The sequence below is a fragment of the Diaporthe amygdali genome (assembly GCF_026229845.1).
Source record: "Diaporthe amygdali strain CAA958 chromosome Unknown NODE_3_length_2959817_cov_65_330692, whole genome shotgun sequence".
Lineage (NCBI taxonomy): Eukaryota > Fungi > Ascomycota > Sordariomycetes > Diaporthales > Diaporthaceae > Diaporthe > Diaporthe amygdali.
The window spans coordinates 1826229-1852417 of NW_026517023.1; the positions used below are offsets into that span (position 1 = coordinate 1826229).

General features: G+C 54.7%; 9 protein-coding genes across 9 annotated transcripts; 4 read left to right on the plus strand and 5 right to left on the minus strand.

The window, feature by feature from the left end:
- Positions 1-437: 437 nt before the first annotated feature.
- Positions 438-2527, minus strand: J7T55_002957 (uncharacterized protein; the record flags this gene model as incomplete). The annotated part of the gene is made up of 3 exons (XM_053138085.1): positions 438-2249; positions 2330-2378; positions 2466-2527. The coding sequence occupies 3 exons, from the start codon at positions 2525-2527 to the stop codon at positions 438-440; spliced, it is 1923 nt and encodes a 640-aa protein (XP_052998825.1).
- A 4901-nt stretch (positions 2528-7428) lies between these two features.
- Positions 7429-8474, plus strand: J7T55_002958 (uncharacterized protein; the record flags this gene model as incomplete). The annotated part of the gene is made up of 3 exons (XM_053138086.1): positions 7429-7533; positions 7589-7821; positions 7871-8474. 3 exons carry the CDS (start codon positions 7429-7431, stop codon positions 8472-8474), a joined length of 942 nt encoding a protein of 313 aa, XP_052998826.1.
- A 1983-nt stretch (positions 8475-10457) lies between these two features.
- J7T55_002959 (uncharacterized protein) lies at positions 10458-11681 on the plus strand (the record flags this gene model as incomplete). The annotated part of the gene is made up of 3 exons (XM_053138087.1): positions 10458-10555; positions 10632-11127; positions 11190-11681. The coding sequence occupies 3 exons, from the start codon at positions 10458-10460 to the stop codon at positions 11679-11681; spliced, it is 1086 nt and encodes a 361-aa protein (XP_052998827.1).
- A 1482-nt stretch (positions 11682-13163) lies between these two features.
- On the minus strand, positions 13164-14664 carry J7T55_002960 (regulator of gluconeosis; the record flags this gene model as incomplete). Its single annotated transcript, XM_053138088.1, has 2 exons — positions 13164-14443; positions 14511-14664. The coding sequence occupies 2 exons, from the start codon at positions 14662-14664 to the stop codon at positions 13164-13166; spliced, it is 1434 nt and encodes a 477-aa protein (XP_052998828.1).
- A 981-nt stretch (positions 14665-15645) lies between these two features.
- J7T55_002961 (uncharacterized protein) lies at positions 15646-18480 on the plus strand (the record flags this gene model as incomplete). Its single annotated transcript, XM_053138089.1, has 2 exons — positions 15646-15881; positions 15957-18480. The coding sequence occupies 2 exons, from the start codon at positions 15646-15648 to the stop codon at positions 18478-18480; spliced, it is 2760 nt and encodes a 919-aa protein (XP_052998829.1).
- Positions 18481-19044: 564 nt separating this feature from the next.
- Positions 19045-19730, minus strand: J7T55_002962 (mitochondrial import inner membrane translocase subunit tim10; the record flags this gene model as incomplete). The annotated part of the gene is made up of 3 exons (XM_053138090.1): positions 19045-19237; positions 19332-19522; positions 19641-19730. The coding sequence occupies 3 exons, from the start codon at positions 19728-19730 to the stop codon at positions 19045-19047; spliced, it is 474 nt and encodes a 157-aa protein (XP_052998830.1).
- Positions 19731-20038: 308 nt separating this feature from the next.
- J7T55_002963 (lysyl-tRNA synthetase) lies at positions 20039-22375 on the plus strand (the record flags this gene model as incomplete). The annotated part of the gene is made up of 3 exons (XM_053138093.1): positions 20039-20435; positions 20486-20653; positions 20724-22375. 3 exons carry the CDS (start codon positions 20039-20041, stop codon positions 22373-22375), a joined length of 2217 nt encoding a protein of 738 aa, XP_052998831.1.
- A 697-nt stretch (positions 22376-23072) lies between these two features.
- On the minus strand, positions 23073-23660 carry J7T55_002964 (uncharacterized protein; the record flags this gene model as incomplete). Its single annotated transcript, XM_053138094.1, has 1 exon — positions 23073-23660. The coding sequence occupies one exon, from the start codon at positions 23658-23660 to the stop codon at positions 23073-23075; it is 588 nt and encodes a 195-aa protein (XP_052998832.1).
- A 431-nt stretch (positions 23661-24091) lies between these two features.
- J7T55_002965 (G/U mismatch-specific uracil DNA glycosylase) lies at positions 24092-25150 on the minus strand (the record flags this gene model as incomplete). The annotated part of the gene is made up of 1 exon (XM_053138095.1): positions 24092-25150. One exon carries the CDS (start codon positions 25148-25150, stop codon positions 24092-24094), a length of 1059 nt encoding a protein of 352 aa, XP_052998833.1.
- Between the last annotated feature and the right edge of the window lie 1039 nt (positions 25151-26189).

Here is a 26189-nt window from a genome sequence, read left to right on the forward strand (position 1 = left end):
GTCAGGGATTTAGACGGCCTTCACGTGGCAGACGTCAGAATTTCTCCTTGTAATGTGTCATTGAGAATGACAACAACATATTTCATGAGAATGCCTCGCTACGGTGCCGTGTTCCCCTTTGGAAGCCCCACTGGATCAACCCACTGAGTGACTGACCTCGTCCATGAATCGTGATGCAATAACCCACGCCTCAAATGAGCGTGTCCTTGGGAACTTGACCGACTCCTCATGACGTGTCCCAGATCAGATTAGATCAGATCACACTCTCCTCGGGCCCATTGTCCTTCTTCCTCTTCCTTCTCCCCCTTCTCTGGTTCATCTGTGTGGTCATCATCGTCATAATCAACAACATCACTAGTCCCCTGAACGCCCCTCCTCTCTTTCTTCGGGCTGGGACGCATAGGCATGCGATCAACCCAATGCTGCCCGGCGCCCTCCTAGGCCGCCGGGTCCTCGCTGGTTTCCGTGGTGCTCTCATGTTTCTCTGCCTCCTTTTCCTCCGTCGTGGTGGCGCCGGTATCTTCGCCGGCTGATTGTGCCTGGTCCGGAAGTTCGACGTCCTTGTCCTTGCCCTCCTTGTCCTGCGCCCCGTCCTTGTTCGCCGGCTTCTTTTCCTCAGCCGCCTCCTCCACCTCGGGCTTGGGATCCTCAGCATCACCACTGTCCTCCTTCAGCCGCTTGCTGCTCACCGACTCGGCGTCCGCGTCGTCATCTGCGCCGCGCTTCGAGGACGGCGTTGGGCTCACCCGCGCCGACAGCGTGGCAGACGAGGGGGCAGTATCCATCTCGTCGCCCCCGGGCTCCTTCTCCGCGACCTTGCCCTCGTTGCTCGCCTTCTCGGCCTTCGCCTCCTCGCCCTCGGACGACGCGGGCGTCATGACCGCGCCGTCATCGCTTGAGTCCGGCGCCGAGTCCGTGGTGGCGGGCGCCTCGTGCTTGCGGCCCACGGCGGCCTCGACGTCGATGCCGCGGACCTCCATGTTCCCGCCGGAGCTGAGGCTGAAGGTGCTCGACGACGGCGCCTGCGGGCCCATGTCGGCGGCGCCGATGATGTCTGGCCCGCGGGCGTGGGGCGCCTCCTCCTCGTCGGGCATCTCCTCGTCCGACTTGTCGCTGCTTGTGTCCTTGGACGGGTCTCCCTCTCCCATCGCAGTGTCGTTGTCGGTGGCGTCTGCTGGAGGGCTACCGTCGGCCGCGGTAGCTGTCGAGGCGTCCGACGACGAGGTAACGACGACCGGCCCTGACCGCTGCAGCTGGCTGACTGGCACCACCCCGGCCCTCTGTTCCTGGCGGATAAGCTCACCCTGCGTGATGACGCGCTGCTGCGCGGCCGAGCCCATTGGGGGGATGCCGTTGATAGAGATGGAGACCGTCTCGATGCTCCCGACGCCGTTGGGCCCGTCTATCGTCTCTGTGCTCTCGGTGCGGGTCTCGAACTGCCGCGATGACTGCTGTGAGCTCCTCTGCGACGCTCCCGGGCCCTGGTTTGCCGCCAGGGGTGACGGCCCGCCCTCGGAGCCCAGCGTGGACGACTCCCCGGACTCGGATCCTCCGTCTCCGTCACGATTCCCGCTTGACCGCCTCTGAAGCCATGGGATGGGTGTCAGCAGCGCCCCGCCCAGGGCCTCATCGCTGCCAATGGCGTTCCCGTTGCTCGTGCTGACCCAGGCCATGGACGTGTCGGATCCGTTCTCCTGCGGCTGGCCCTGGTCCATCACTCCATTCGGGCCACCCAGCGACATGGACGACATGTCTGGGATGGCAGGCGGCAAGGGATAGCTATTGTTGCCACTGGTAACGTGAACAACCCTGTCCACAGCGTGCAAGTATGACGGCAGCGACTTGTAGTGCTGCCTCGGCTGGAGCACCAGCTCTGCGAGCCGCTGAATGGTATGGGGTGGGTATGTGTGGAAGGACTCGTTCAGGACGCCGTTGATCTCGGCGATCATGGCGACGATCTGCGGCGGGAGCGTGCCGGGCTCCGAGGCTGATGTATTTGCTGCGGCGGCAGCTGCGGGAGTGGAAGTGGGCGCCGGGGCGGAGGTGGGTGGTGTCGGGGCGGCATTCTCCTTGTTGGTCTCTTGGGATGAGTCTGCCGAGCTGGCGGCCTCGTTGGGGGCTGATGATTGCGGTGGTTCGAGGGCGTCGGAGGAGGGGAGAGGGGCGAGAAAGCGTGGTTCCTGGGGAGAGGGAGCTACTGGTGAGGCTGGTTCGGGGATTCGTGGGATGGGGAAGTCGTTGTTTGCGATCTGGATCAGGTAGTCGATGTCAGTGTCGAAGACTACTGGCTAATACAGTATTGGCATGTTCTCCTGGGTACTGGCTATACCTTGTCAAGACGCGATATAATGGTGCTGAGCAAGAGCGGCCATGTTGAGCTGCGAAAGTGGGCACATGTCAGTAAAGAAGCCATGGCGGCTGGAAGGGGGAGCTATCGCGACCGCTCCGGGAGCGGCCTGACTTACTAGTCCATGGAGTTGCCAGCTGCGAGGCTGCGCAAGGTGTCGTCGTCGGATTCAATTTCCATGATGGCTGCCAGCGCAACGCGTGCTTACTTGATCGCTGGGGTGGAGACGTGGCGGGCGAAATGGGCGGTGGTTGTCGCGCCTCGCTTCGGTTCAGCCTCGCGCGCTGTGGGAAAAGCTGCAGTGCGATGCGATGCGACCTTGGATGCGATGGGGCCGTCTGATAGGGTGTCGGCCTGCTGCTGCTAGCGTGCTGCTGCGTGGTGGGCAGCCCACGCCGTTAGCGCCCCGGCTCAGGCTTTAGGCCCCACGCTCCCTGCGGATCGACCCCAGGTTTCGATTCAATTCAAGCTTCCATGTGGATATTCGTCTACTCTTACCTCCTCTCGCCAGAGCCAGACTATGTACCGTTGGGCTTTTACATATGGGTCCTCTATAGTGCACAAGTTAATGAAAGACATCATAGCTGGCTTCCAGAATGGGAATGCAGTCTTCATTTGGGGCTCGCATCCGGAAAAACAGGCTCATCTCCTTGCTTGTGGAGCTCAATATTGTGGCTCCAGCTGACGACGGCAGGACGTGTACCGCCCAATACTTCTAGAAGGTTGCCTCTGCGGGAATGACTAGCCAGCAGTAAAGCATGTTCTGCTGGTAAATGAACGAGCCTGATACTTCAGCATAAGTTCATCATTGGCCAACAAGCTTTACGCGTACCTCACGCCCAATTCCAATATACGAAGATCCAGTACCGGGTCCAGGTCCAGGTCTATGCCCCAGCAATTCCAATTTGCTGAGGCCCATCTGAACTGACAGGTAGTTAGTTGTCTACGGATCGCTTCTCAGGGCCAGCCTCGTCTTTGTGACAGACAGGCTCAGTTCAGCCTAGCACTGGAGATCCAGTCCGCAAAGCATATACTTTGTTTCAACCCGCATGAGAGACTGTTCGAACTGGCACTTGTCAAAATCTAGGGACCTGCGGGAGCTACGCTCTTGCAATCCACAGGTTCGCCTGCCCTGCCGACTCATACGTCCATGCCCGAGGCTGGGGCTCGGATGCCGGAGGTGCGACAGTGAGCTCCATCGGATGATATGAGGCAGCTAAGCCCAGAGGCCTCACGACCTAAGAACAGGATGAACTAAGATGAGATGTCGATGAGCACCGAGTCGCGAGTCGAGATCGTAATCACGACCTGGGGCGGGTGGTACAGAGTACGTGGTTGTGCAGTGACCATCTCAAGAGCTTTACCCGTCGTCCCTCATACGTATCTGCAGCTCAGCTATCTGCATGAAGTGTTTCCTGTGTGTCGTTTGGTTTTCATGCATTCAAGCGTTATCGCGGTGCATGCCTCGAATGGTCGTCAAAATGGTCGTCGCGATAAAGTTTGGTAGGATCGGCACCCCCCCCCCCCCCAGCCTGTCCAACCTGCCGCCTGCCAACACGTCCAGCGCTACTGCAGCAGCGCCGTCATCAGGATCGGCGCCTTGCAGGTCGTGTTGGAATGCAACTGCTATTTTTATCGGCGCCCGCTGTCTCCCGCCTTTCGCCCTGACACCACCCTTCGATGCTGAGACAGCCAACCGCGTATACGGTTGTGATCATCAAGATCTTGACAGCCCTCAAGTATGCCCAGTGTTGTTATCACGCCAGCACGCGCAGCAACTGGGCAGCCTTGGGCGGGAAGGAGGCACGCCAGAAGCCGCCGCCCCTGACTGCGGTTCTGGCGCTGCGGATGATTCAGCTTCCGTAGAGTTTGGCTGGAACCGAGAGGGGGCCGCAGGCAAATCCAAAATTCGGACGAACGAGGCGCTGGGCCTGGTTTTGGAGTTAGGCTCTGCGCGGCACTTCTGTGCGCATGCCATCTGGTTGATAGGGTCTCATCCAGGGGGCCGGGCGGTGGGTGGCTGTTGTGTGCGATGTATCTGTACGCAATATCCGTATACGACAAGACAAATACGGCTCGGTCTGGGGATGGTCCCAGGGCTGGATTAGAGGATATTCTCGATGACGTTGTCAGCCTCGGCGTCAGTTCGGTAGGACCATTTCCAAGGAGAGGAAGAGCAAGATGACGGCAGATTTATGCAGTACTGTGTGTATGGTTCGCAGGACCACGCAGCAAGGCACGAAGAGAGATTGGTTGAAGCGGAAACGGCAGTGCTCCAGGGTCCCCAAGGCATCCAAGGCTGTCATGGAAAATGCCCTGAAAGCACCGGGTCACGGTCGGGATCTCCCTGGTCGTCGTCGGCGTGGCTGTGAGGCCAAACCTCCGATCTGATGGGGCCCGTGGAGCCCGCCGTTGCGCAACCAAGGACTGCACGCCAGCATGTCCTCGATGATAGTGTCAGCCCCTGGGGCCCTTGCATCGAGGGCCCATCGAGCTGCTGGACTCAGTGGCATCACGGGTGTTCGGCAGTCGCTCATGCCTGCGCTCACTAACATCAGTACAATCATCCGATCCTGTCTGTCTGCAGCCTACACCCCGATTGATCAGTGCAGCACGACGAGCACGTACCCTCCTAGGCGATTCTGGCTGGATTTATCAAGACCACTTTGCTTAAATAGTCTACTTTTACTCCTATCCTTATATAAATATAAAACAAGTTTAAATAATTTAAAAAAAATACTATATTACTAGAAGTATAAATATAATAATAATAAGAAATAAAATATATATTTTAAATAAAACTTTAATTTATAATTTTATATTTTTATCTTAATTATAACTCTTTTATTTTCTAGAAATTAAAATAATGTTACTATACTTTTTACCCGTCTATGTCAGTGTCTGACTAAGTCTACGCCAAGGCACCGGGCTCGTGTGAATATAACTTATCGCACAATATCCAATTAGAACTTGATGCACATATTGTTAGGCTTTGACCAAATGTTTCTGAAGCTTCCATGTGACGCATGGCTGTCGCTTATGGGGAAAGCAAGTATGTGAGTACGGTGTTCTTGACGGTGAAGCAGGCATCGATGGCCTTAGGTAGGGGACAAAGCCATTCTCACTTGTACAACAATTCCTGAGTGCATTACTGTGACAGTCTGACCAGATGGGCCGAATTCTGTGATACTCCGCAGCATTCAAACTGCAAAACGTCGGCCACATGAGCTGCCTCGCTGAGGTCATCGATGTGAACGTCTAGGACTATAGGGACAAGGGCGGCATCTTCTTAGTGGTCGCTTGCTGGTAAGTCCGAGGTCAAGTTGCTGGTTTCTCAGAAAGGGACTGTTACTTTCATGATGGTGGACACACCCAAGTTAGTGGTTTTGCTCTACACGTATCCAGAAGGTTGTGACCTAGACGTATACCTTGTTTGAGGCTGACGGAATGGCGTTTAGATTAAATTAACTCACTGTCATTAACCAGTCTAGTCTCATGGTATCACAAATCTAGTCCACTGAGATCTTTTGGGATAGCATTTGTTAAATTATACGAGGCCTAAGACTTCATTTCAGCCAATCCACACAGCGTCTTACGATCCCTAGTTAAAGTGCATCGCTATTTCTGTACGTCTTGCCGCTTCAGAGGTGCATGCTGAAGTTGGCTAGCAGCAGACGAGACAGACTTGTCCGAGAAGTCCCCAGGGAGCCGATTACCTGCGACAAGTCCGAACTCGTTCAAAATCATCGCCTCATGGTGTGGGGCCTTGCTGTGAAAGTCGTGATCCATGTCTCGTACTATGATTTGTTATGTCTTGGCTCTCATCTCCTGATGCAAAAGGTGCAGTACCATTTCTTGGCCCATCTACGAATTGGGAGTAGGCATGTTGGCTTCGAACGATTTGTACTTCCTCACGGGTGGAGACAGCTTGGCAGACACGAGTCGCTTACAGATCCTGTTGACCCTTAATGATTAATACCCTCGCATTTGAGAAGTTATAGTAGTTCCTGCATTCAAGTATCACCGTTGCGAACTAGGGGACAGCTCCGCAGTATTGCATTTCTACTATTAGAGTGTACAATCATTCGCAAATATCAACGGGAAGTCATTATACTTAGGTGTAAAATTAGACAGACCAAGGCCATGTAAAGAAGACTCAAATTGTCTCAAGACACGAGTAGATATCAACATTGAGTTCTATACTTAATGGATGGCAGCAGTCAGTGACTTTGACAGAAGTTCCATCGGAGAAGATAGCCTTTCTCAGGTCCGGCCTGCAGTCCGAAGAAATCTCAAAATGGATGGACTCAGGTGCTGGAGGTAATCGGGCTCTACGACGAGGCGAGCGTCACCTGCATCAGGGAAACCGAATTGAGAAATGCAAATCCTTCACCGCATAGTCGAACATCTGACAATAGACAACTTATTAGGAGTGAGTCCGATCACTGAAGATGAATGCTACCGTTACCAGCCTGCAGCTAAATAGTCACTTAAATAATAAATGCATGTATAGATGCTGACAGTCGGACTTTGGAAAAATGAACTGAATACAAGAAGGCAGAGATCTACTTCAGCAAGATCCAGGCTCAAACTTTCCATCCAAAGTCAAGCCCTTTCATCAAACCCACGTAGTTCTTACCTCTTCCTTTGCGTAATCAACAATTCGCTATACACAGACAATGACTTGATTGGGATAAGTTAATGTCAATTTTCGAATTCTTTTTCGAATATGTTCCTTACTGTCATTGTAATTGTCTGTCTACCTCAGAGCTTCTTAATTCCATGGAACCACTTTAAAGCTTCGGACTTTTCTAATCCCCGGGTAAATCCGATAACACTGCTTGAGTCGAGAAGATTTTATTTATTCGCCTTATTTAGCTAGTCAATCGGGACAATTTTGTCACCGATCTAATCATCTTGGCTGGCGTTGTTCAAAAGTGTTTCTTTCACATTGTTGAATCCGTCTGAGCTCGGCTTTATAAGCTGCCACTCAGACAGCCGCGCTAACTCCTATGCTGTCTGAACCGTCTAATACTCTTGCTACTAAGCTTGTATCTTGTCTTTGACAGCCCCAATTCATCATGGTGAATGTAGCAATCGCGGGTGGGACAGGTGCTGTCGGGCGCAGTCTCGTGGAGGCGATGGCTTCTCAGGAGACGCATCATGCGATGATTCTCACTCGCAAGGTATTTACCGAGTGGCCTGATGGCTCAGACATTGAGAAGTTGCTGATCTTCTCAGGGCTCAAACAAAGGCGAGAACGCACTTGCACCAGTATTCAATGTCGATTATAGTGACGTCGATGCTCTGAAGTCATTCTTGGAAGAGCACAATGTTCACACCGTCATTAGCGCTTTTGGCATCACCGCCACATCACTCGCGACCTCGCAGCTCAATCTCATCAAAGCTGCGGATGCGTCCAGCGTGACCAAACGATTCATCCCCAGTTCTTTTGCCATTCCTTATCCTGAAGAGTAAGTCGCATGGGAATCATTTCTTCCCCAACTCGCTGACTCTTCGAAGTGGTGTCGCCATCCTTCCGCCTTTGGAGCACTATTTCATCTCGCTCAAGGCTCTCGAGGAGACAAGCCTCGAATGGGCTGTTGTCCACAACGGCACCTTTCTCGACTACTTTGCACCTCCGGCTCTTAAGACATACCACCCCCACAGCGTTCTTGTGCTCGACATGGAGCACAATGCCGCAGGCATTCCAGGCGATGGTAACACCCTGGTGACCTTCACGTACACCATGGACGTTGCCCGGTTTGTCGTTGCCGCTGTGGATCTGGAAAAGTGGCCTCGCGAGCTGCGCATCATCGGCGACGAGCTGACGTTCAATGAGTTCGTGGCCATTGCGGAGGAGGTGAAGGGCGTCAAGTTTCACGTCGCGTATGACGATGTTAAGAAGCTGAAGGCATCGAAGGTCACGGAGCTACCTGGTCATGCGGCTTCGTATGACAAGTTCCCCAAGGAGCGGCTTCAGTGGTTCCTGGCCATTTTTGAGATGTGGATGGCCACGGGCCGTGGGCGTGTCCCGAGGGAGGGGATTCTGAATGAGATGTTCCCGGACATCAAGCCTCTGACCGCCAGGAAGATGCTCGAAGAATATTGGGCCCCCTCGAAATAGACATTGTAGTTCTCCCATCTTCCATGCCATATTACCAGCTCACCAGTTTAGCAATTAAGGCGCACATCTACCGTTGCACCAGCAGGTCGACCACAAGGTCCTAGCCGAGTATGTCAGGTCGAGCATCTTTTTTTATTAAAAAAGGGCTTAACGTGATAAAAGGTTTAAAGTTGAGAATTATTATCTATAGACTATTATTAAATGTAAACAATTATTTTATAAATTTATCAAATAATATTTAAAAAATAATATAAGTAAATTTCTTCTTAAAGGGGCACTTTTTATGCCTTCCTGAAACATTACTATATTTGGATATACTAAGAGTGTGGTGGGGGGTCGGAGTAGATCGAGAGACAGATGGGGGTCGCAGGAGCTGAATGATGCCCCACCTCTAATACATGCGCAAGGTGCTGCAAGGGCAAGGGACGTCGAGGGTAGAGACAGAGGCAAGCACGGCATGGTGTACGCAACACGCGATAGTCAAAGTACCCTTGCTCGATATTGGCTTGCATCGAAACGCTCCTCCTACCGACCCGTGGACAGATCGATGCTCGGTGCCAGGCTAGCATTCCAGAAGATCCCTACCCTCCACCTGTCCCAGTGCTCGGCGTGCCGCGATGCAACGGTACCTAGCCAGCCCAGCCAAAGCCCAGCCTGAGCCCAGCTTGCCATCGTCGTCACTGGCGAAACGGACCTGCTGTGCTGCGGCTGCGTGAAATCCCTGAGAGGGCCCCCTTAGCGTCACTTCTGTCACGCTCCCGTGTCCTCACTGCCTCACCCTCGCCCTCACCCTAACCTTCGCCCTCGTTCATCCTCCATCAACCCCTCGTCGACTTGTTTCACCTCTCCCTCTGTCGTCTGATCCCTTCTGATTCTTTCGGTTCAGTTCGCAAAGCTGGTCTGGTGTGTGTGCCATTGTTGTAGCACTGGATCGCGACACAAGCCATCTCTCTGTCCAAAGCTCGGATTGTGCAGCCAAGCATACGGTAGTACGGATCAGAAGTACCGAGTAGAGTACATCGAGTTCCACCGTACTACTCGCATTCACGCTCACCTGCATACACGGCAACAACCTCGCTCGCTGTGGGGAAAGGCCTGGATCCAGTGCCCCATTCTCCCCTTGTCTGTGGATTCGTGTGGGCAACCCCCCAATCTCAAATCTCCCTCTCTTCCTGCGCCTTGTACAGCCATTCTGCCCAGTCTGCCAGGTCTTGCGAGTCGAGAGTCGAGTCTGCCCTGGTCATCACACACTTGTCAGATTCGCGGTGCGTTTTGCTAGACTAAGGAAGTGCTCAGCCCTCGCAAGCCGCACGCTGAACCCTGGAGGGACCTGAGACTTGGGACTTTCCACCTGTGGCCGCCGCGCCGCTTTCCCATCCTCCACCAAGCCATCCTTGGACCTTGCACTTGGAGCCCACCACCCCCCAGCACACCCAGACACACTCTGCCTGCAACCCAACCGAGAAAAGGGCCAGGACTCGGCCCATCCATCAACCTCTCTCAATCGCCTTGTCCCCCGACTCGTCGCTCCGTGCTTTCTTTCCTCTCCGCTACTCATCATCATCAACCACCACCACGACCACGACCAACATCTCACCAGAGGCCCCAATCTCGACCCTTCTTCCACGTCCCCACCTCTCAGCCAGTCAGCCAGCGGCCACTTCTTCCAGCCCACCGACAATCGCGACGTATCCAATCGTGTCCTCCCAAAATTGTCATCGCCGCCGCAGCCACCACCACCAGTAGCCGTCCCGCCCGGATTCTAGGGCCTTCTCCGCACCTTCCCTTGTCTTGGCAGACCATTCAAAAGACATCGCTGCGGCTCCTTTGACTCCTCTGAAGGAGTCGACACGCCTGCCCGTCCTGGCGTTCCGGACTGAATCTCGGCGGAACCTCCTGCCCGCCGACCCAGGTTTTTCTCAGGCCTTTCAAGAAGGAGGATATTATCACAGAGAGGGCATCGCCCCTTCAAGTCGCGCAAGTATGAAGCGCAACAGTCTAGACTTCATGGCTGGGCCCTGGCCTAAAGCCTTCATGGCCGCTGCGTCATTACAGGCCATCGTGTGCCTGGCATTCGAATCGTGAGTTCTGCCAGGGTATTCGATACTCAAGTCGTCGCTGTCAAATTGATCGTCCATCTAACGTTTCGAATTGCAGTTATACCTTTGCCATGTTCCAGACACATCTGAGGGAATCTGTATTGAAAGTCGACAGCGACACTAGCGCTCAGTACAAGACGATCCCGACCTTCCTGACGCTTTTCATCTTCGGTTTCCTGTACGAGCTATTACTTGTCTGGGACGCCCTTCGCTTGAAAAACACCATTCAGATCATCGGAATTTGCATCGCAAACCTGGCCCTGCTGGTGTACACCGCCATTCAAATAGATCAAATTCACGAGGCTCTAACCCTATTGGGCCAGAACAATGGACTGGACGGAGGCTACACCAACACGGCCGGCGTGGTGATAACACCCCAGGCGGCACTATGGGAAGAGGTGCAAGGTTTCCTCATCGCGATCCCCATTATACTCGCAGTGGGGACCCTCGTCATGTCGTTCATCGCTTGGAAGCTGTACCAGGTCTTCGCATGGGATATCCTCAAGCAGATTGGAGCCGATTACAGAATGAAGAAGAGGTTTCTTCACTACCAGGTGAGTCCGAGGGCACCATTATGGCGATGACAAAGACAATCCCGTTGTTAACAGGCTTCTAGGTTTACATCGCCCTGCTCAAGTTCGATTTTTTCTTCTTCCTAGGTTTCACTGTGCAGTTCATAGTCATCGTCACTGGTTACACCGACGCCGAGATGTACCTGACCATCGCTGCTATCCCGATCACCATTCTTATCCTCCTCGCAGCGGCGTATCTCACCAGACATGAGAACAAGATCGGGACCGTGTGTGTCATCATCTGTTACGTCGGCGCTCTTGCGTACTTTGTGTTCAAGCTTGTGCGTATCTACCAACCAAGTCACGCGGCTTTCTACATGCCGGTGCGCAAGAGTCTGACGGCATTTGCGGTGTTGGCTATCCTGCTGTTGATACTCACCATCACCAACGCATTCTACTGCATGAACAACTATGGGGCCGGCCTCAAGATGCACCTGCTCAAGAAGAAGTCGGCCGAAGAGAAGGGTGATGGGGGTAGCAGCGTCGACATGCATGCCCTGAAACCGTCGGTGCCAACGCGCATGACAATCGACTAAGGCGGTGCAGCTTGCTGCAAGACGAGGTCCACGAGTTAATGACCGCATTGTCCGGAAGCTACTCCTACCTCCACTGGATCGCAGGCTCGAGACCGGCCGACAGATACATCGGTCCAGCACGAAACACAGAGACGACTAAGTACGAACCGGACACAACTACATATAAATCACCATGGATACACTATATTTTGCCTTCTACATCTAATGGCGTTCTTGAGGGTTCTTTTTCCCCCGATCGGATATCGGGAGTGGTGTTCAGGGTCCTTTTGCTTTGGGGTAACGGGGCAATCCAGGAAAGAGATGCCAGCCCTACCTGTTCTCTGGGTCTTCCACAAGTGAAAAGATAGAGGAAGTGTGGAAATCGGATGTCGAACCAAATGAACGGGGTGGAGCGGAGGGACAGGGCTTCCCCCACGACACGAGGGCTACTGAGCATTTACAGCGGGCTATTTTCTATATCTTTGATATCCCCGAGGTGAAGGGGCGTTTTGATATCTGCAAAACTGGCCCTCACCTCACCGGCTGGGAGGGGGATTCTTCCTGGTTGTGTTTATCTTTTTCTATCTCACCTACTTGGTCGTCTTACTTGAGACAGACACGTCCTTCGTAGCGGAACTTTTGCTCTCGGTTCAAGATGAGTAACGCAGAAAATTGTCTGCCCAGATCAGACCTGTCCAACCCTGAAAATATGTCTTGCTATGTGATCTATCATCCGGCGCACTGACATCGACCCACGCATGTGGTATGAAAGACGTACCTCGTGCACGGCTTCTCGAATTTCGCGGCAATAACAGGGGAACGTCATGGCGTTACTCGCTTAATCTCTTGTCCCTGCCGCAATTGATTTTACGGGAACGTAAATAGACATTGCACATCTTTGTTGTAGGCCAACAAACAGCCGTGGGAATAAGACCACGGTCTAGAGCACAGAAGCATATTTCCCACGCCTTGTATTCACGGCGTGGAGATCTCGTAGTCGGCGCTATAACAGGAGATTTGACATGCCCTTGCAATCACCGGTGTGTTGCGGTGTGGTGTGGAAGAGCAGTGAGGGAGGTCACATCTTCACAACAAAGGGCATGGTTGTTGGGGGCTCGTTCACTGAGCTTGTTGGGTGATCGATTCTCTTTACCCGCTTTGAAGGCAGTACTGATTGATCCTTCGTACATGATATCGCTTGACAATTCACGCGCTGTAGTTGTTGTATGACACATGCACACACATACTGCCACCATATCGTCCGCTAGGTCCACGACCGTGAGACAGCACTCATGCCGTGCGGTGAAGTCCGCCTTCCTTACGGCCGGGGCAGCCCATTATGTGTTTAGAATCGGCAACGGAAGCTCTATCGGATCAACAGAGTGACCCGGGAGGAGCAGCGGCGACCACACGTCTACATGAATCCACACCCTGCTCCCATCATCGCCTTCGTACCCTTTCTAGATAGCTCCCCAGCCGCAGGAAGGCAAATATTTGGCCTTTCTAGAGGATGATCTGCCTAGCGTCGCGGAGGAGGCCCTCGACGGGGCAGTACGGGCACTTGTATCGCTGGTGGCTCTTGACCAGGTTCTTGAGCGAGTCCTTTGCCAGGACGTGCCCGCAGGGGAGCATCATGGGCGGGTTGCGGTCGGTGGTCTGCTCCTTGGAGACGGGGCACACGAAGATGGAGTGGTAGATCATAGACCGCGGCAGCGGCGTGTCGAAGGCCAGCTCGGATGCTGTCGTCCACGACGCCCGCGCCTGCGTCATGACCCCGACGAACATCATCAGCCGCGGCAGGCTGATGGCCCCGGCCGTCGCCGCCACGTACAGGGGACTCTCGGCACTCAGCCCCAGCAGCGAGCAGAACTCGCGCGTGAAAGAGCTCGCTATCTCGTCGAAGCCGTCGCCGCCGGCCCCTGCGAACAGGTGCGCGTACGGCGAGTCCGCCAGGTTCGGCTGGTACACCAACGCCGACGCGAGCTGGGCGATCTCCTTGGCGTGCCGGTCTGCGAAGCGCGGGAAGTTGGCCTGCGCGTACTCCATGGCTACCGCGGGTCCCTCTTCCTCGTCGCCGCTGCCGCTCTGCTGGATGAGGTAGATGTACTGCCGTTTGCACAGCTCGAACTCGAGGTCCGAGCCGCGGGCGTCCAGCTCGTTGCTGTTCTCGTGTGCCCAGGAGATGGCGGGCAGAAGGTTGTGGTTCCGGAGTTCCTTGAGGATTTGGTACATTGTTGCGAACTTCTCCTGCAGCTCACTAGACTGGAGCGAGCGTACTTCGGACATGGGCTCATCGTCTCCGCCGTCGTACCCTGCCTCTGCTGCGCCCCGTGAGTCCTGATTTGGGATGGTGTCGTCGTCTTCCCCTTCCTCTTCATCTTCAGAGTGATCAGCGTCCATGTCGGTGTCATCGTTGGGATGTGATGATCGATCATGCCGTCGCGCCGGATTCGATGGCCCTGGTGCGCTCTCCTCGTGTATTGGCTCTTGCTCTTGGAACTGGTCCAGTGCTTGCGTCTCTTGTATGAACGTCGATGCAACGTTGAACTGCCCCTCCCGCAGCAGGTGCATAGCAATAGCACGGTTGATCAGCTCCGGGTGTTTTGCCATGGCGTCGTCGTCGGTGGGCAGTGGCCTTGGGGGGAAGTTCTTGTCGAGGACCTTGCCATAGTGTTTTCTGACCTTGTCGACCTTCCTCAAATCCTGATCGATGGCCTCGAATCCCTTAGATACTGGATTTTGTAACCTGGCGAGCGTAAGGCTTGCGGTATGGGGGTCGGGAGCTGATGTTGAGGGTCAGCAGGGACGCTGGTAGAGTTAGACGGGGAGAGGGACAGTCAGGTCACGCACATTGAGCAATCTGCTCTCGGGCCTGGGTCAGGATGTCTATTATCTTGTCGACATCGTTGACGGCAGCGCTCAGGCGATCAGTGGTGTTATTCGCTAATCGGTCGAGCTCCTTGAGGAGGGCTGGAATATCGGTGTCGTCTGGCTTGTAAGCCATGATGGAGGAGTTCAGATGCGGATCGAGACACTGGTGGAAAGGGACGGTGAGGGTGATTTCTGGTAGGAATATCTAGATATTAAGGAGTAGAGGTTCTGCAGGAGGTTAAGATTGTTTTGGAGAACGCCGCAGCCCGGTTGTGATTCATTCCAGGTGTGGTGGTATGTTGTTGTAGAGAAGATGATAGATTGGCTTCCGGCTCGGCATTTGGTTGGAGGTGGAGGAGATGCAGCAGCAGGTGCTAGCAAGTCACTTGTGATGGTCCGTCAGTCTGCCGGAACAAGACAGCAACCACGAGACCAAATAGCTCGTAGCCAACATCATAGATCAAGCCGGTATGTGATTTAAAGACTAGTGTCAGTTACTAAATCTTCATCTACAGCTCCTTGAATCAATCAGATTCTCTGTACGGCATCGTTGCTGCCAGCTCTTCTCGTACGAGGCTGGTCAAATATGTACTGTACTTATGCTGTTCAGTACGTACCTAACCTGAGGTGTGATTCAGTCATGCTCTCCTCTGAGTCCTACTGTCGTCACTGCTGTACAGAGCAGCTCATCAGCACCCACCGTCACATCCGGCCTCCCCACATGCCCCACCTCCATAACTGAACTAGGCCCCTGGCCCCTATTTGCTCTACCTTAGCACGTAAATAACATCATCGTCAGTTGTTCCCACTGCTGCATCACATGTCAGAAGCCTTTCGAATTTGAGCCTCTCGCATTCTCCTGTTAGTGTGCAACACACTGCAGCTTTCTAGCTCCAAGCCCTCACTGGAAATTCAGCATCCCCAGCTACGTTGGTTGCAAGGGTATGGCACACCTTTGGTAGAGGCCAACCATTGCCTTCCACCATGCACCATTCGTCGTCCCGGCGCTCGAGGTCTGCCGGGATTCGTTGGTGGTTGCAGCAGCAGCGGTCTCACATGACGGTGGACTACTCATAGCATCGCTCCGGCTCCACAGGAGAAAGCCACAGCCACCATGTCCTTCAGACTCAATCTCCCGGATGGCCGTGCCCATAGAGAGGAGGACGTTACCCAAGCCCGACTGGCCGCCATGAGAAACCCCACGCTTACCGCTGCCACTCCACGAGAAGGCACCCCTATGCCGGGAGACATGAGGCTCGACGGCTCCCTTTCCGTAGATACTTCGTCACCTGCCCTGTCGCCTGGTCCTGGCCGCCGACATGTCGTGTTCCCAGACCCTGTTGCTTTTAGGTGCGCTCCCACTCAGCCCCTGAAGATACACAAGCTTCGCCAGACTATGGACTAATATGTGTTCCTTGACTCCAGATATCTCTCTGAAGACCCCTTAGTCCAGATTGTCAAGAGCCGAGGCGAACTTAGCGGTTACGAACTGTACCTCGTCGAACAATGGGCGTGCTCCCGACAGTCCCCGACCCTCGTCATCGTCACCTACACCGGCGATCCAAAGTCTTCAGTGGTGGTGGGTGTACTTTCTGTGCCGGCAGATGAGGATGAATGGTCCCCACGACTCAAGGTCTACTTCAAGGCCTTGCAGATATACCATGCGAGACCGAAAGAGACGGAGCTGGGCGAGCTGATGGTCACCAACCTGAGCAGCTTTCCCTCGGCCCTCACCGTCATATTCGTGCCGGATGGAGACATCAAGAGGCACAGACAGGCCTTCATTGTGAACGAGAACTTGAAAAGGACGGGTTGCTCAGGTCGCTCCGGCATGACCTTGTCGGACCCTACTCCAGCCACGCAGGCCAAGTTTTATACTACGTACAAGATCCACGAGAAAGTCCCCTTTTTCGAGGCTGTCATGGATCTGGTTAAGCTTTGTCAAGTGGCACTTTTCATTTTTGGCATGCTGGACCAAGAGTATATTGATGGTCTGCTGTGCGACATCACCGAGACAGCAGTTGGTAACTGGTGGACTGAAGTCGGATCCGAGTACTACAATATGGAGCCAACGGACGGCATCCTGGGCCCTACTACTGTAGCAGCGCTGCTCGGCATGCTCATAGGTGCAAGAAATCGCCTGAGCTCGTACGGTGTCACCGTAGCCAAAGATGTCTTTGACATCGACAGCACCAAGCGTGGCATTGGGCATTTTCAGAAGTCTCATAAACTGGAAAGGACTAGGAGACTCGACCGTCAGACACTTCTTCAATTGCACAAATCCACAGCAAAGGCTGCCGCGGGTGAAGAATGGGGCGTGCAGAAGGCAATAGGCGCTACTGTGTCTCAATTTGGCAAGAGAGGTGAGATCTTGAGCGGTGTCATTGGAACTCGTGAAAAAGCTGGCATTGGAGAGATCGAGACTGTCGACATTGACAAGTTCAAAGAGCTGGTATCTGGTGAGAGGGCAAAATGGCTCTGGCAGGGAAAGCCTCGAAGACTTGCTCTGGAGCACCCTGAGCGATCGATACCAGACATGACCAACATGCTCAATTTTGGCAAAGAGGATGAGAAGGAGCGCGAGAAAGAAAAAGAGAAGCACAAGGAAAAGGACAAGGACAAGGAGAAAGACAAGGAGAAGGAGAGAGAAAGAGAGAAAGAGAAAGAGCTTGAAATGCCGAGTCGTACTACAACGCATTCTTTCGGATATGAAGACTTGGGTCCTACCCTGCGTACGAAGGAGCAGTCGAGCACTATGTACTCGGCACCCACGCCGGGCTCTAGCCTTAGCATGGCAGAAACCACCCCCGGCGGCGAGCAAGGTCTACACAAAGCGGTCTTCAGGAGTGTCGCGGATCGAGTGAGCGACGCACGATCCAGACTCGGCCGCATTGGAGACGCCGTAGGTGGCGGTCGCAAAGGGCATTCGAGCCGCCCGTCCAGGGACGAGACTCCAGAGACCGGATACACTAGCCCTAGCATAGGAAGCTTGATCCAGTCCTCCGGTGCTCTGTCCAGTCCTGTCATGTCAGGCCGGGCTTTCACATGGAAGAACAAACCCGAAGAATACGCGAACGTCTTTCAACGAAAACACCCTGATGCCGAACACCCTATCAGCGAAACAACCCAAGGGTCTAGGGCCACCACCGGCGCACAGCTGTCGCCACTCCAGGAAGCACGAAATTCGGTCTCAGAAGCTATAGGCGTTGGCAAAGACTTGGCCGGCGACGTGTCGGTAGCTCCGTCTACAGTTGACGAGAACGACTTTCACAGGCTATTCCAGGTATCTGAACGCAGCGGAGACGCACGCTTCTCGTTGCTACAGAGACGACATAGTCTGGCCATAGCGACGGGGCCCATGGAGCAACAACTAAATGAAGACCGCTGGCCACGACGCATGTCATTCAGCGCCGCTTCGGAGGCCGTTCTCCGCTGGGACGAGATCGTCGACCTACAAGAGGAGCCCACCACGCTTGAGGATCACCTCGCCTCCACGGAACTTGCACAAGCCCTTCACGCGCACATATTCAACCTCTCCAAGTCCCTCTCGCCCTGGGTATCCTCCAAGATTGAGACTGTGGAATCCCTCGAGGAGACATACGCTACGCAGCAAGACACCCTCCAACAGGCCTACTACGCGCTGTCGGACGAGTACCAGAGGGTGAAGCAGAACTCGGCTGAGATGATTGCCGAGGAGAAGGGAAGGGTCACCGAAGCGATTAAGGATGTGGAGGTTCAGGTCGCAAAGCTGGAGTACGAGATCAACGCGCTGGTCTCGAAAGTGCAGGACGTCGAGGACGGCGTGGCGGGCTTCGAGGCCAGCGTCGTCGACGTGGAGATCAGGGCCGAGGAGCTGAAGAGCCAGCTCGAGACCGAGAGCTGGCTACATTGGGCGGTCAGGACGATGACGGGTATAGGGACGGGTCCAAACATCACGAGGCAGGGCTGAGGCTGAGGACCTCAGTCGCAAGTTAAAGGAAATTGGCTACAAGGCCCCAGGGTAGAGTGCCTGTCATTCTACTTTTCCAAAGCATTGTCGTGGGTGTGTCAGGGGGGCTCGAGCATTTCCGAGCCTGGGCGCAAGGAGTTTAGAGTTTACACGGTTGCGGGCTATCTGCCACAGGCAGGATTTAGAAATGTTGGACAGGCATGGCTGAGGGGCCAAGTACCATTGGGTTTTCCCGAGAAGGGAGATTGTCTATATCATCATAATGTAACACACCGCAGAAGAGGTATCTGAACCCGATGCTCAGAAACAATGCGCAATCGCAACCGTAGACCGTTACCGTTTCCTTTCGCCATTTGTACAGTCCAGGGATCCCATCCCAAACGTCTTCAGCACTCAAAACATAGGCATGTTGGAGTGATCTTCAACCCGGGATCGTACACCCTAATCGATCCACTGAGCATGTCGTGTCTGCTCTGCACACCTGCGTCTTCCTTGCCGTGGAGACAGGCCGGGCCACTCCCCTTGCAGTCCCTATCGAGTATCGAGGGAATGATGTCGTCCCATTTACCGACCGAAGGGGCCGCCGCCGCCGCCGCCCATCTGCTGCTGCTGCTGCTGCTGTAATATGTCCGAGACCTTGAGGTGGACGTCGAAGAACTTTGCGGCGCACCTGTCGAGGCAGACGGCCTCGCCCTTGTTGATGTCGCCCTCGAGGTAGTTGTTGGGGATGCACTTCTTTGCGCAGGCCTTGTTGAGACTGCGGATGGGGGTGTACAGATTAGCACTGGGAAGAACGGGAAGGGGAGGGGATCTGGTGGGAGCTGGAGTCGCAACCTCCGGTGACGACCTACCGGTTCATCATGTCGGCCATGAGCTTCATCTCGGCCTCGACGGCGGCGATCTTCTCGGCCGACGAGGGCTGCGGGCGGCCGAATCCAAGGAACGACATGCTGGGCGGTGCTATGGGGAGATGTGCAAAGGTTTTCGACTGAGGGTGAGGAGGGGTGATGGCTTCGCGAGGGTGCTGTGCAATGGTCTTGTGCTAGGCGTGCAGACGGTTCCTAGTGAGCTCGAGGTCGGCCGGCTCGAGATATTGTTCACCCAAAAAATCGGCTCGGCCAGTGACGTTGGTCTGCAGGGTTCAGCGGGCCTTCGCTGACCAGTGGGTCCTGGGCCTTGGCTCTATTGGTCAATGACACGCCCAGTAGCAGCTGTATTCCGCGCTCCAAAAATTTCGAGAGCTTCTGCATCTCGACCTCGTTCGTTTCCACACAAGCTGTATATTCTGCAGACCAGTGTGCTTCCGGAATCAGCGCTTGGCCGCGCTCTTGTAAGTTGACTTCTCTTTTGTCTCCCGACGCATCAACATGATGAGACCGCTTTAAACCTTAGAACCGTTGCGACTGACACGACCTTGTGTCGTGCGTGATCAAAACTGCCAACTCTCTGACACCACTTTTTACACCTGGATTCCACTGCTCCTTCTCGTTCAACTTTCTGGCTCTCGCAAACTTGCTGACTGGAGTTGCCATAGACTGGTCAGGGACCCGGCCCGAAGATGGCGCCATCTCTGCATTTCCTGCGCCCGTACGCATTCCAGCCCCTGGCGCCGGCGTCGTCTCCTTCTGGCTCTGCATACATCCGTTTCTACGAGTTGGCAAGACGGAACCCACAAGCTGTCTGCCAAAGGAACAGCTCGACCGCCCCGCCCAACACCATTGCCAGGATCAGGACGCGCACTCCTTATGTGAAGCGCGATGTTGAGGCGTACAATCCTGAGGACCGCGGCGCTCTCACGGCCGCTCGCGTCAAGCAGCTCCAGATGGCTCATGCTCTCTTGTACCCCCGGCTGAAACGCTATGCGAAGCCTCTTACGATATCGAACTTTAGAAAAGAATATGAGAAAAAGATCAAACTCCCATCAGAAACTCTGGGTGACATTGTGACGGTCGGCGGTATGCTTGTCATCTCTGGTAGAAGCTCTTCGTGGGACTGATGTTTCCAGGTCGCGTGTCCTCTATTAGTCAACTTGGAAACAAGCTGGCTTTTGTAAAACTCGTCATGGATGGCGCGATGGTCCAGGGCGTCTTGAATATCAACAAAATGATAGACGGCACGGACATGAGGCATTTCACCGACCTCGTTCGCTTGATTAAAAGAGGAGATCACATCTGTTAGTTCCTCGCACAGTGACCCTGGATTCAGGTAATATGGCTGGTATCGGCTGACAATTTTACGTGCAGCAATTACCGGGCAGCCCACGCGCACGCAGACGAAGGAGTTTTCTATCGAAGCTATACATCTCCCGCAGATTGTCTCGCCCGGCTTAGCACCGCTCCCATACAATCTTCCTGAGGAGTCCAGGATGAACCAACGGCATCTTGACCTACTTGTCAACAAGCAAGCTGCAGATACTCTGCGTGTAAGGTCGTGTGTGATCAGACACTTAAGACAGTGGTTGGAGACCAAGCTGGAGTGCATCGAGGTCCATACTCCTATCTTGGCTGCGAACGCCGGCGGTGCTGTGGCTCGGCCTTTCACGACCAACGCTACCGAGTTCCCAGAGAAGCAGCTGGCTCTGCGCATAGCACCGGAGCTTTGGCTCAAGCGACTCGTTGTTGCGGGCTTCGACAGAATATACGAAATCGGTCCAGCCTTCAGAAATGAGGGCATTGACTCTACTCACAACCCAGAATTCACCATGTGTGAGTTTTATGTCTCTCACATCAACCTCGAACAGGTGATGCAAGACACCAGGGAGATGTTCTCCGACCTCGCCGCCGCTGTTGCCAAGTTCAGGAGCGACCACAATCTTGAGACTCTGCAACCACCAGATCCCAAATTGTTCGCCAAGGAGTGGCAAGTGGTTGACTTCATCCCAGCAATCAATATGGAGCTTGGAAGCGCTCTGCCAAGGTTGGACAACAATCCAAACGCCGTGCAGGAGATCATCAAGCTCCTTGAAGCTCGGGGCAAGGACTGGCACAAGTCCTTGCCGCCCAACCCATCACTTTCGAAACTCCTGGACCGCATTGCAGGCGCCGTTCTCGAGCCCCAGTCCCAGGGCAAGCCAATCTTCATCACTAAACACCCGGCCTGCATGTCTCCTCTGGCCAAGACATTCACATGCCCCATCACGAAACAGTTCGTCTCCGCCCGGGCCGAGGTGTTCTTCGATGGCAATGAACTGGCCAACATGTACGAGGAAGAGAACAGCCCTTACGTGCAGAGGCTCAAATTTGTCGACCAAGCGAAGGCAAAGCTGGCTCAACAGCAGAACGCGGCTCCTGGCGAACAATCGCTCGGCGACGAGGACGATGAGCCAGCTCATTTCATTGACGAGCAATATGTCTCCGTGTTAGAGTCTGGTCTACCGCCCACAGCTGGCTGGGGATGTGGTGTGGACCGACTGGTGATGATGTTCACGGGTGCTGGGAGAATCAGCGAAGTGTTGCCGTTTGGGAACCTGAGGAATGTCGTTGGGCTGGCGTCGACCGGCCCGCAGAACCAGGAGCATAAGAAGGAGGACGGCTCAGAGAGCGACTCTGGCTCTATACTCCCCGATGGTGCCGCTGGAGCAGCTGAAGCCCAAATATCGTCAAGAGAGGAGCTCGAAAAGACGGTGCAGGTGGGCAAGGAGACGATCTTCCCGACCGGCGAGGTGGCACGAAACGGACCGAAGGCTGGAAAGGCCGGGCCCTCGCACGTCATCGAGCGGGAGAATACCACCTACGGGAGCTTCTCGGACGATATCTCTGCCGCCCAGGCAGACGGTGCCACAGCCACCGATAATGGTGACGCCGCGGCCCAAGAAAGCGGCAAATCTGCAGATGCTAACCGCCAGAAGCGTGCTGCGGACGACGCCCTCCATTACATCATGGGCAACATGCCATAAGGCACAATCCGGCGCACACTCCCTGAACTCGAAAATGCCTGGGACCATTCCGCCGATGGACGACACAGAGACGGCAGACAATGTCAACGACCGTGATGCTGAGGATGGAGCAACAGGGCCTGCTTTATAAGCCCTGTTCCCTGATGGTTCTGTACGATTATGCGACGAATGAACTGGATGCCAAGCAAATACTGTTCTAGATATATACCCCTGCTCATATAGAATGAGTTGAAATTTGACGTCTATTGGGACCTTCGGCTACAAAGCGATACCACAAAGATCAAGATATCTCAATATGAGCCTTGGCCATTGCTGGCCCTCTAGGGCTAAGCGTTGTGCCGCTGTGATCTAACTCTAACCCATCACCGTGACCCTCCATCGGACATCCTGCAAGTCCATACTCCCTCGACCCAGTTCGATCATCTGCTCATGCCTTACTTCTGCTATGCCTTGACGACATCCCCATTGCCCTCAAGTCGACTTCCTGGGCGACCATGGCGCCAATCAGCACGAGCCGCAGAGCTGACAAAAGAAATGACAGCTCTTGACCCAATAGATAGTGCCAGAGCATCAAGAATTGAAACGGAAAAAGTCAGCTACAAGCAGCATCGGCCGGGAGATGACCTGCGTGACCAGCTAGAGGACAGGGCGCAGGCCTGCGGGGACCAGGCGGAAGGCGTATGGTCTTCGTGAGAGATTAGCCCTGGGCCTTCTTTGCCATCATGAACACGATCGAGGCTACCATCAGCGAGGCAAACCAGATCAGTACGATGAGTCCTATTACCCCACCAGCTAGCGAAGCTGACAGGTCCAGAAGCTGCAACGAGCCGGTCTTGTCGTTTGTGTCGCGGATGAGCTGGCCGGCGAGGGCGTGCAGCTCTGCGCGGGTTCTTTCCTCGCCCGGATTGAAGCGCAACTTCAGCAGGTCTTCCGCCGCCTGTAGGTAGATTGCTGCGGCGTCGGCGATCTCGGGGTTGGCTTCGCTGATGATCTCGCTCATATTGGTTGTTCTCGAGCGGGCCTGGGAGATCAAGGAGTCGATCCTGTCGTAGACGTTCTTGTTCTCGTCATGGTCTGATTCTGTACTCTCGGCACCTGGCGTCCCGTCACCTGAGAGATTGAGCTTCTGTGGCTCGTCGCCAGAGCTGACTGCCGACAACATCACCGGGCTGCCGACCCTGGCGACCATGGCTTGACTCTCACGTTCTCGACACACCCTGAGTAGTATCTGTGCGAGGATGCTTAGAAGGAAGAGGATCGCGATGTTGCTGCTGGCTTCGAACATCCGGGTGGGTTGGCAGGTATTTTTTTTTGGCTATCTAAAAATATAAAGCCGGGGGGGGGGGGGGGTTTATTGGAACTTGGACAACCTTCGATTTGACCTTCAGGACGGACAGGTGAATTATTGCATGTGTTTATAATAGATCAGGCTGTCAAGGGACGGACTGCTGGCAACCCAATTCCCTGTGAACTCTGCCTCACCCAGGGAGAGGACGTGATATGTCTCAAGCCACCTAGGCACACACCGAAGGCAGGTTTCCATAGAAGAGACATCAACATCATGCGCAGCGTATTGGAAGTAGCTCATCCCAGTTGCATTCTTCACGTTAAGCCATAGAAATGTGATGTGAGATAGCTTGCAGCAACCTCAGTTGGTCTGACGAATTGTACACTCTCACCTACGCCATGTCACGCTCCTTGATGGTATAGGATTCGTCACGACATATCGTCCACAAGGCCCGGCGGCACATCCCTCCCCGCCCTCCTCGCCTCGACCCATCGGCCCAGTTCCCTCCATATCCTCTCCTTCTCAGCCGGACTCAACGTCGCGGCGAGGCCACTCGTAGAGCTCGCAACAAACACCCTTGCCCCCTTCCAGCCGTCTCGGTACTCGACTCCCTCCTGCCTCTCGCTATCGCCCACGTCCCCAGCCCCCATGTTCTCACTCTCGTCCTGCCAGCCGTACTTGAACTCATGCTTTGCAATGCCCCTGCCATGCCGCACCCTCCACACCGACTCCCATATGCTCTTCCCAACCATGACTACCGCAAGTGGCCTCCAAACCCGCACCTTTGCCTCGAGCGCGCCCACGCCCGCGTCCATCTCGGCCTTGCTCAGCTCGGCGCCGTTGCGGCTCGGCCGGGACACGATGTTAGTGAGCCCGAGGCGGAAGCGCTCCGGCAGGGTGCGGTCCTCTTCGGCGACACAGCGCACGGGCAGCACGCCCGACGAGAACATCAGCTTCCAGAACAGGTTGCTCGGGTGGTTGTAGGCGTGGCCCGTCTGCGCGGTGCGCACGCCCGGGTTGAGCCCGCAGAAGAGCGCGTGCATGTTGGGCGCGAGGGCGTCCGGGAGCGGCGGCAGGTGCGCGTACACGCTCGGGGGCTGGTAGCCTGACTTTTGTCGGTTCCTTTTCTTGGGCTTCTTGGTGCCGCTTGGGGTCGGTGTTGATGACGGTGATGAGTCGTCGGCTGCGTCTGCCTCTGCCTCTGTTGAGCCATCTGGTAGGGCTGGGACGCCTGCGTCTTCACTTGCCAGGACGGTGGCTTTGCGCTTTCTGTTGTTGCCCATTGATGCTGGACTGGCTCGTGTGGGACTCTCTATTTTCCTGGGCGTAAGTGAGAGGCGAGTGCTTCGACGGGGTGGTGTCTGTCCTGCTGGTGGCGACTGCTGTTCGGCTTTGAATCTGAAGTTCTCCATGTTGAGTCTACCGCTGAAGGATGACTGAGGAGGTGACACCGAGATATTGACTGATTCACGGTCCAGAGACGCCATGGTGTCTGATCTGTTGGTTCCCTCGCGGGCAACGACCCGGTGATTTGAGGTTGATGAATGGCTCTGAGTGCTGGGTTGACGCAGCTTGGGCAGTTGAAGTGAATGTGAGGGTAACAAGCAAGGTTGCTTGAGACCTCGGCACTACACAAAACCCAGCTACACACGATGCAGCTTAAACGCAGCTATTCACTGACGGGTTTCGGGTTGGGATGGCTGGACACAAATCATGGCATGAAGTCGGTATTCTGAATCGACCAGACTGGTAATATTGGCCTTTTGCATCTCAACCCCCTGGGATTCTAGATCCATCCGGTGGCAACTTCGGAATTCCACTCAGTTGATCGGGAAGTAAAGCATTTGCTTCTAGAAACCCTTCACCATGCTTGTAAACGCAAGTCTTGATACTCTCGGGACGACTGACGGATACTATAGCTCCTCTACGGTGAGAGCGTACTGCTTGTCTGTTTCTGGTAAACTTTGGTCTCTCACTTGGAAGATAGACCTCTGTACCACGAGCTGACAGACAAGACTAGGCTGTAGTTAGAAGACACAGGAACAAAGAAGCCTTTCTGTATCCGGCTTCTAGAGGCAAGGTAGCTCGTATTCCGTGCTTCGTGAGGTGCTCTGGCCGTGCATCGGGTGTGGCTTGAGCTGGAGCTGAAAGGCCAAATACTGCCCGCTGACAACAAGGTCGTGGCCGGTAGTACAGAACAGTTACGAGCCCAAGCAACAGCCTCAGCGAATAGGAGGTGGCTGATGGGGATCGTGTCGACGTCACAAGCCGGCTGTTGGCAGGGCCAGCTCCCTACTGGGCGGGAGCGCCTTCCCACCTGCAGGGGCATCGGAATCAGGGGTTGGCGGGGCAGAGGAGCTGAGCAGTACCCAGGTAGTGTCTAGTACACAGTGGTGGGTGGAGGGGGAGCTCCAGCTTTCATCCCGCCCGTGCTATTAATACAAAGCAAGCTGACTGCCCTTGTCCAACACCACCGCCGCTTGCTGGATCCCATTCTTGCTGTCCTCTTCTGGTAATTCTCAGTAT